General features: G+C 52.4%; 2 protein-coding genes across 4 annotated transcripts in view; one reads left to right on the top strand and one right to left on the bottom strand.

The window, feature by feature from the left end:
* The window catches only part of LOC113204064 (glutamate receptor ionotropic, kainate 2-like), a 66,105-nt gene extending 59,087 nt beyond the window's left edge, over positions 1-7,018 (top strand). The window contains exons 7-13 of the mRNA XM_052277274.1: positions 1,702-1,806; positions 2,433-2,672; positions 3,018-3,215; positions 3,705-3,930; positions 4,333-4,497; positions 4,650-5,122; positions 5,278-7,018. Of these exons, the coding sequence (XP_052133234.1) occupies positions 1,702-1,806; positions 2,433-2,672; positions 3,018-3,215; positions 3,705-3,930; positions 4,333-4,497; positions 4,650-5,122; positions 5,278-5,379 (1,509 nt within the window). The 3' untranslated portion in view covers positions 5,380-7,018. The remainder of the gene's footprint in view (positions 1-1,701; positions 1,807-2,432; positions 2,673-3,017; positions 3,216-3,704; positions 3,931-4,332; positions 4,498-4,649; positions 5,123-5,277) is intronic.
* Positions 6,625-9,282, bottom strand: part of LOC113216914 (uncharacterized) — a 3,009-nt gene continuing 351 nt past the window's right edge. Inside the window, exons 2-5 of one of the 3 annotated variants that reach the window (XM_052277319.1) lie at positions 9,112-9,243; positions 8,739-8,983; positions 8,405-8,607; positions 6,625-8,286 (exon numbers count right to left, since the gene is read on the bottom strand). In XM_052277319.1, coding sequence (XP_052133279.1) covers positions 8,015-8,286; positions 8,405-8,607; positions 8,739-8,983; positions 9,112-9,243 — 852 coding nt within the window. In that variant the 3' untranslated portion in view covers positions 6,625-8,014. Of the gene's footprint in view, positions 8,287-8,404; positions 8,608-8,738; positions 8,984-9,111; positions 9,263-9,282 lie in introns of all 3 variants that reach the window. The other 2 variants (XM_052277320.1, XM_052277321.1) reach the window with 2 other exon arrangements.

Genomic DNA, 9,282 nt, shown 5'->3' with positions numbered 1-9,282 from the left:
AAATTTTCCGGACATTCTAGAAAATTTCCAACTCTGCTGCAGTTGGCCTTGCATGGCGTTCTGTAGGGTTCTATGTGACGTCTAGCTGCATGTCAGCATGCCTGCCAACTGTCAAGTAATAAATACTTCTCTCGCTCTCGGCCTCGATACCTGACAACCTCGACCCTGGACAACGCGAAAACAAAAGATAGGCTCAAACATGAAACTAAGCCGTACGCATTGTACTTTACTTCTCTTTCGATACATATCACATTCTCTTGGCCTTGAAATCCATTACCTCCGCTCCGAGTCGAGCGATCCCAGAAACTCAAATTTGTCTTTGATTCCATCCATCACTCTTCCCTTTCTCCTCCTCCTTCCGCACACCTGAGCGTCAGCCGAGCGGACTTGACCGATCGGGATAAAGTAAACGGCATCGCCTCCAATTTTGGACGCGAAGATTGATGGCATTCCGATTCTGTCTATTTATTTGTATTGTTTTGCGTTGCCTCGTTGACGTAGAGGGGGTAGACCTGTAGAAACCGATAAGAAGTCGTCTTTTGAAAAAAATATTGTAAAAAAATCTGGCCCACGAAACTCCATACGCATTTTTCTCAAAACGGTGCACCGTTTGGCAAACGGTGAGAGACTTCACCTCACCGTTGGCGTTAACCTCCTATATATAAGTGCCCACGGTTTGGCGAAGGCGATTTTCAATATGACAATTCTAAAGTTTTCAACACCAGGGAAAAGGTACCTGAATCCTAACCCATATACACTAAAGATCTTCTGACCTTTTTTTCCATAGTTGCAGACCAAATCAAATATTTTTTCGCCCAACCGCGATGCACCACGGTACGGTGTGTTGGCATCCAATCCAAACCTCGTCCCTCCACCCTTCGCCCCTTGTAGCCCTTACCTCACCTGAGAGTGGTTCGCCAGGGGGGCCTTGTTCGGCTGCCTCGGGACCCCTCAGGAGAACCCACGAGGCGTTCATGAATATGGAGGCGATGTGTCTTCGGCCGCCGCTCTCAACTGCTGCTGCTGCTGCTGCTGCTGCTTCGTCTGCTGTTTTGATTTCCAGAGACGCTATGGCCGGCACAAGAGGACTTTGAATGAGGTGGGTGTTGGAAAATGGATCGGAAGTCTATTCAATGGCGACTCGCTTTGGGGAGAGACGCGCGAACAGAGGAAGTGAAAGCCGGCCATTTCGGCGAGACGCCAAGTCTGTGGATTATTTGTATAATCTTCCTGATGACTGTCGACGACCCAACTGATTAGACGACTTTTGTAACCCCCCACCCCCCCCCCCTTCTCCCACCCCGCAGCCCGCCTGTAGTTAGTTGGCTGCGTGGTAGTAGTTTTGGGCACGGTTGGTGTGCGAGACAGGTAGGCCAAGGCCAAGTAGTTTCGACACATTTTCGCACAATAACGTTAAAGTAGTTGAAAGCTCCTATAAATATTTCTTTTTAAATAATAATTGTCGCTTTAGTGTGTGTGCTTTTTTATTGTTCCGTTTTTTATTTCTTTGTTATCAACGTGTGCTCTTCAATTGGAAGTGTGTGACATTCAAACACTTAAAAATGCGCGCGACATCTTGTCAACTTCCACGCAGTGAGCAGTTTTTGAATGTCACGCACTCGAATTTGCAGAGTATTTTTACTGACGCATGTACACTTAAGCCCTGCGTGTTGTTAACGTGCGTGTCGCTTCCCTGTCCAGAAGGCGGACCTGGCCGTGGGCTCCATGACCATCAACTACGCCCGCGAGAGCGTCATCGACTTCACCAAGCCCTTCATGAACCTCGGGATCAGCATCCTGTTCAAGGTATGAACACTTGTTCATTGAACAGTAGCCAGGCGTAGGCAAACAGTATACGTCACTGTTAGTCAATTCATATGTGACTTTACAGTGTAAAGTTTACACTCCTTTTCCTGTGGAAGCTGTCATTCTTACCGAGGTTTTCATCGACGAATTCAATGCGAGAAATAATACTCGTGAGAATGACGGAAGTTTTGCCATAAAGTGTAAAAAAAAGTAATGGAAAATTACAAACACGCGCATCATCGGCTTGAAATTGCCGAGCAATAATGGGCTGTCGTAATTAACAACATGTATTTTGTAAATCGAAAATACAAAATATGTTGTAATTTGGAGAAGAAATTTTTTTACGGTGTTATTTTATAGTGCGACTGTAGAAGTTACCATGCTGAGAGCCTGGCTGTTTCACATTACTGAAACGAATGTGACATCGTGGATTAACCAATATGTAGCAGTTTTTTTTTTTTTTTAAGTGTGACCGAATCCGAATTTGAACACCTGAATAATTGAATATCAGTGTCTATTCATAACACTTCGTCACGATTTTTCGTTTACCTTTTCGTTTTCGTTTTTTTTTTTTTTTTTTCAAAAAATATTTTCGCGCATTAAAGGTTCTATTATTGTGCGTGCAGGTGCCCACGTCGCAGCCGACCCGCCTCTTCTCCTTCATGAACCCGCTCTCGGTGCACGTGTGGATGTTCGTGGTGCTGGCCTACATCCTGGTCTCGCTCACCATGTACGTGACGGCGCGCTTCTCGCCCTACGAGTGGCGCGGGCCGCTCGAGTTCGCCGCCAACCACTTCAGCATCGTCAACTGCTTCTGGTTCGCCATCGGCACCCTCATGCAGCAGGGCTCGGACCTCAACCCCAGGGTGAGTGCGACCGTGAAAACTCACGCTCACACGCGGGCGTAGGGTTGAAAATTCCCCCCCAAAAAATCCGAAAATTTCAAAAAAAAAAAACCGAAAATTTCCGGAAGACTTGCAAAGTCAAAGAAATTTTCCCCGAAAATTTTCTGTTTTTTTTCCTGAAATTTTCCGGAAACTTTCCAGCCCTTATGCGCCTGTCACTGTGTAGAGGGTAGGCCGGTCCGTCAGTCAGCCGCGAGGCAAGGGCTGCCAGGCCAGGCTCGGCAGCGCGCGGATTGTTTTCTTACCATTTGCCCTTCCCGCTCAAACTGCTATGCTGCTGCTCACCCTGCCCCGCCCCCTGCGCAGGCGGCCTCGACGCGCATCGTGGGCGGCATTTGGTGGTTCTTCACGCTCATCATCATCGCCTCGTACACGGCCAACCTGGCCGCCTTCCTCACCGTCGAGCGGATGATCACGCCCATCGAGAACGCCGAGGACCTGGCCGGCCAGACGGACATCGCCTACGGCACCCTGGAGGGCGGCTCCACCATGACCTTCTTTAGGGTGAGTGAGTGAGCACCTCGACGAATACCTTCCATACGCACTGTTGTGGCAGTTTTGTAGTTCAGGAAACGCAAGCGTGATTTTCACGCTATGCAAGCTTTACGCAGCCAATTAGGAACTGACTTTCATCACTCGAGGCGTGAAAGTCACGCCGGGCGTGAAAATCCCCCGGTGTGATTTTAATTCACGCCCAGCGTGATTGGCTGCGTGAAGCTTCCGAAGCGTGTAAAGCAGGCTTGCGTTTCCCGAACTCTGTTTCCACACGAACTCTAGGGATTTTTTAATCCGAAATTTTTCATGTAAAGTTGGAAACCTAAAACAAAATGTGAAAAACGTTGAAATACTCCCGAAAAAAGTTTGAAGAAGGAAAATAAAACTTTTCTGCGGGAAAAAAATTGACACTCATAATGAAATTTATAATAAATTTCAGAAGAGTGCTTTAAAAAAAATCCCTAAACTCACCTGTTGTTGTCATTGCGTGACCGGCAGGACTCCATGATTGAGACGTACAAGAAGATGTGGCGCTTCATGGAGAACAAGAAGCCCTCCGTGTTCGTATCGACGTACGAGGAGGGCATCCAGCGGGTGCTCCAGGGCAACTACGCCTTCCTCATGGAGTCCACCATGCTGGACTACATCGTCCAGCGGGACTGCAACCTGACAAGCATCGGGGACCTGCTGGACTCCAAGGGCTACGGCATCGCCACCCCCATCGGTATGTTGCTGGCAAAGGTGGACTTTGAAAGCGATACAATGAAAAATGGTTTAAATTCGAAAGGACACGAAAACGTTTTACAAATTTGAAATACAAAAAAGCAGTTTAAACCGTCATTGTTGGACGTGATCATCGTGACGACAGTCTACATGACGTCGGTACGTCGGTGAAAAATGTGAAAAATACCTTCGTAAATTTACAGCATCTTTTGTATTTCCGATTTATAGAATATGTTGTAAATTTGTGACAGCCCGTTCTTGTTCGACGATTTACTCCAACTATGTTTGTAATTTTACAACACTCGTCTTTGAAAATTTCCCTGTAACCCTTGACCCTTGCTAGAACTTTTATTTTACAGTGTATCGTGGGCCCCCCTCCGCCCCCCACCTTTGCCTGTTGCAGGGTCGCCGTGGCGGGACAAGATATCGCTCGTCATCCTGGAGCTGCAGGAGAAGGGCGAGATCCAGATGCTGTACGACAAGTGGTGGAAGAACATGGGCAGCACTTGCGAACGCGCCGAGAAGGGCAAGGAGAACAAGGCCAACTCGCTCGGGGTGGCCAACATCGGTGAGTATCGCGGTGCCGCCGAGTAGCGGCCGGCCGCCGGCCGAGTCCAAGAGCGGAACCCGGGGGTCGACACGGTCCGCAGCGGCGGCTAGTCCACAGAGCAGGCGCGAGGAGGGTACACCCTGACGGCCTCGGCCGCGTGTCTTTTGCAGGCGGCGTGTTCGTGGTCTTGCTCTGTGGACTGGCCGTCGCTATGACCGTGGCCATTTTTGAGTTCTGCTATTTCACTCGCCGGATCAGCGCGCGCTTCGAGATGGTAAGTAGTGCTGACGGTGGGACTTGTTGGAGAGCTCTGCGACGGGACCCGCTCACTGCCGCCGGCCCTCCCCCCCTCTCTCTCTCTCTGCAGGCCTTCCCGCAGCCGTCGCTGTGCTCGCAGATCGCCGACGAGCTGTGCCTGGCCGTCACCTGCGACTCGCGCCCCGTCCACCACATCGTGGCCGCCTCGCTGCCGCCTCCGCCGCCCGCACCGCCGCCGCCGCGCGCCGCCGTGCGCTCGCGCAGCCTGGGCGCCCTGCCGCAGGCCGTGCCCGCGCTGGCGCCCGTCGCGCCGCGCCACCCGCGCCACCAGGACGACCTGGCGTTGTGCACGCTGCCGCCGCCGCCGCCACCGCACCTGCTGGCCGTACGTCGAGCACTGCGTCGTTCTGGATTCAAACTCCAAGATCACGCATTTTATTTGTGCAGAAATTATTTTTATTTTATTGGTTTATTTGAAATTTCCTTTTAAGTTTTTATTTTTACCGTGTAACATCTCAAAGTGTTTTTGTCTGTGCCCAGCTAGGAGAGGCGGACGAGCCGTGCCTGGTGCACACGGCGCTGCAGGCGGTGCAGCACCAGCACCACCACCATCACCACTACCACCACCACCTGCCCACCTAGCAGCGGCCGCCCCCGGCGCCGGCGTGCGGCTGCCGGTGCGTCGGGGGCGTGCAGCAGGACGGGGGCGTCGGGCACCTCGGCGAGCACCTCGGCGTGCTCCAGTCGGCGTCCTGGCAGCCGTGCGGCGCGCACGGCGGCCCGCTGTGCGCGGCGTGCGCGTGTACGAGCATGGCGACGTCGGGGCAGCACGTCGGCACGTGGCCGCCGCGCTGCTCGCACGTGCACGCGCAGGCGCACGCCCCCGAGCACCTGCAGCAGCACCTGCGCCACCAGCTGCAGCACCTGCAGGCCCTGCCGCCGCAGCGCCCCGAGCGCAGCGCGCCCTCGCTGGCCGTTTTCCCCGACTGCTCCCGCTGGTACATTACCGCCTAACGCCCCGAGCACCTGCCGCAGCACCTGCAGGCGCTCGAAAGCGCTGGCGGTGTGCTCCGACCGACTGTTTCCGCTGGCACATCCGCCTCTATGCCCCGACCACCTGCAGCGCAGCTCTTGCGGCACCAGCTGCAGCACTTTTCAGGCCCTGACGCCCTATCGCTGGCCGTGCGCCCTGACCCCCTGACCCCGTTCTTGCCGGCACATCACCACCACCTAAACGCCCCAAACGCACAACGCCGAACGGACGTCGTGGCCGTAACGGGCTTCGCGACCGTCGCGACGGACGTCACTCGGACACGGTCTCGGTGACCTTGCTCACAAACCGACGACTTTGGGCTCAATTGAACTTAAACATTGTGATCGAACCGCTATGGTTGTACTGACGTCAGGTAGAGGGCGCCATAAAGACACATAGGTATAAAAATTATGACCTCATCCCGTCTGTTTCGCGTCACTTTTGAGGAATAGTCCGTTATTTTTTACATGATGTGTGGGGCACAAAAATGAGCCAACCTTTTAAAACTGACCGGGCTTCGTGCCCGGTGCCGCACTGCCCCTTGCAGGCAGATGACTGCCGTTTTTAACTTTATTCTGTGTTTGGAGTCGTGAGATTGGCTGACAAAGCTCTTGGTGGGCTTCGCACAAAAGCTCAAGAGCTTGGAAGCTGATGTGAACCTCCACCTACTCGTTGGATGGCACTCGCAACCCTCTTTATGTACCTTATTTCCTTTTTTGGTGTTTTTATGTTCACTTTATATTGAAAGAAAGAAAAATCATTTTGTCTTTGTCGCACTTCAATGTCCAGCCACGTTTGTAGACCCAAATGGGTCAGTGTGGTGAAAGGCATTCAAAAATTTTTGATGGAACATCTCAATTTTCCAGGGCAATTTTATTATTTATTTTTAATTGTTTCTTTTTTAGTTTTTGTACACCAATTTGTGAAGTAAGGTACCCCAACGACTGTTTCATAAAGGTACATGTTGCCGTTTGGTGTGACAAAGTTTGTTGCCATGAATTGTGTTCATTATGAAAAGAGATTAGCATAAGTTGTACAATATTTACAAACTAAGGGGAAAATGGGGATCATTTTATCACAATTTTTTTCATGTTCATAATTTCATAACTAATGTGTTATATGTTAAGGATACAATTATATATTTTACAGTTTATAGTTATTAGCATAAGTCATTCAACGTGTTAACCAATCAGATATTTCCAAACGTGCCTGTGTAATTGTATCTTTTAGAAATAAAGTACTCACCGTCACAGTTGGGTTTCTTTCAAAGGTATCCAACATAAAAAAATCAAAGACAGAAAAAAATTGCTAAAGACCAGCACCGTCCCTAAACAAAGCAGAAGCAGAACGCGCAGGCGCAGGCGACCGTACTGTGTTTAGCCGGGAGTGGATGTGGGGTCATAGGCTTTTGGTAGCATTTGTAAAGAAGTGGATCTAGATTATATGAGGTATTTTATTGGTATAAAGAAGATCAGGAAGAACAAGCCAGAACATAACAAGCCTTCAACTGTTTTTCAGAAATAGACTGCTTTGCAATTGTTTTAGCAGACAACTTCAAAGGAACAATTGAAGGCTTGTTATGTTCTGGCTTGTTCTTCCTGATCTTCTTTATACCAATAAAATACCTCATTGAAAGAGCAATATTGTATGAAAAATTGGGTCTTCAAATTTTGGCTTTGGAAAAGTAAGTTCACTCAATCTTCAAAACTGTCCCTGTTTAGTTGTCTAGGTTAGTGTGCGGACATATTAATAAAGTATTCCAGTAAAGCTGAAATGCAGAAGAGTGCGGGGAACAAGTAAATGGAAGTCACCACTTTCAAGCATAGTGATTTCAGTTTTGTTGTTCCCTTCATTCTTCTTCTTTTCTGCTTTACCAAAATCTTTTCTAAACTCAGGGACAAATGACTGTTGAAATAAACCTTGATAAAGGTGATACCAGCGTGCTAGATGCACTGGCCCGTTCAAAACTGTTTGGAGTCTTACGACGCGCAACCTAACCTCTGCAAGACTGTCGCTCATCTCCTGGTCTGCTTTGTTTAGGGACGACGCGGCGGCGCCTCGCCACCCTGTCTACTCGGCTCTCCCACACAGGTGAGTGTTGGCCCAAACAACTTGGCGATAACAGTGGCGTTCGCACCCCGATCTATTCGAAAAGCCGCTTTTGGTGGTTCACTCTCGTGTCCGTCCTTGGCCTTGAGGCTCGTCTGGATATCGGCGGCGTACTTCGGGTTGGCTTTTCGGTGCCTACCGCGACGGTGGCGGCGAGGAGGGCGGCGGCTTGTAGTGCAGCCAGGTGCAGTCGCACACGCGCTCGAAGCCCACCTTGGCCAGGGTGGCCGCCGACGCCGGGTTGGGGTACACGATGTTGCAGTGGACGTCGAGGCCGCGCTGCGCCAGGGCGCGGCTCGCGGCCCGGGTCACCAGCTCGCCGAGGCCGCGGCGCCGGTGGGAGGCCGCCGTGTAGAGGATGCCGAGCCCGCCGTACCACGTGCCGAGGATCAGAGCCACGGGCTCACCTGCGGCATCATCGGCAGCTTGTTAATTGAACGTACTCGAGCAGAAAGTAAAGCGTCAAGACAAATGTTTTGCGGTGGCCGTTTCACGCGCTCTTATCTAGTCGACGGCGTCACTCACGGTCGCCTGACCCTCGCTCACCCGCGGCGGCGTCCTCGACTGCGGCGTCCTCCTCGCGGAACAGGCCCCAGGACAGGCCCGGGTTCCTCGCCAGGACGGCGGCGAACATCCCCTCGGACCCGGGGCAGGCGTACGCCCAGCCGTCGTCCACGGCCTTGGCGTGGCGGGGCTCGAGCGGCCGCAGGACCAGGCCGGGGACGGCGCTGAGCGGTGCAGAGAGGGAGTAGTGTGGATTACTTTACTCGACTTCACTACAAAGTCGAGATGTTTTCTGTTTCTTCTTGACTTTTCTCCTTTTTTCTGGTTTTCAAAAATAGATTTTCCGGAGGCTCACCTCACGTCGAGCTTGAGGGCCGCCTCCCTGGTCATGAACATCTTGTGGGTGGCGTTGAGCCTCGGCGCCGGGTCTCCGTGCTGCCGCGCCGCGGCCATCAGCTCGGGCAGGCAGCGCTCGTGCACGCTCTCGAAGTTGACGGGGAGGTGCCAGGGGACGTGGCGCGAGTGGCGGAGCGCGCGGCGCAGCGCGGACAGCGTCGGGTCCGTCGAGTGGAGCGCCACCGAGACCTCCGTCATCCCGGCCTTCATGTCAGGTCGAGTGGGAGAGAGTGGGTCAGTTACGTACTACTTATTGCTCCCGGAGCTCATCGTCATGACCTCGGACGCGCGCACGCGACCCTCTCGTCGTCCACCTCGTCGTCGTCGCTCACCACGCGCCAGACGCTCACGGCGGTCGCGGGGCCCTCGGTGCGGTCGCCCTCGTCGGCGGCGCGGTAAATGGACACATCCTGGTCGTCGCCCTGCCGTCGCCAGCGGAGCTGCGTCGCGATGCGGTTGTGGATCTGAAAGAGGCGTTCTATTCTGTTGTCGGGCGGGGCGGG

Source organism: Frankliniella occidentalis, unplaced genomic scaffold (assembly GCF_000697945.3).
Source record: "Frankliniella occidentalis isolate FOCC.00 unplaced genomic scaffold, Focc_3.1 Scaffold9, whole genome shotgun sequence".
NCBI lineage: Eukaryota > Metazoa > Arthropoda > Insecta > Thysanoptera > Thripidae > Frankliniella > Frankliniella occidentalis.
This window is presented reverse-complemented; position numbering and strand designations above follow the sequence as displayed.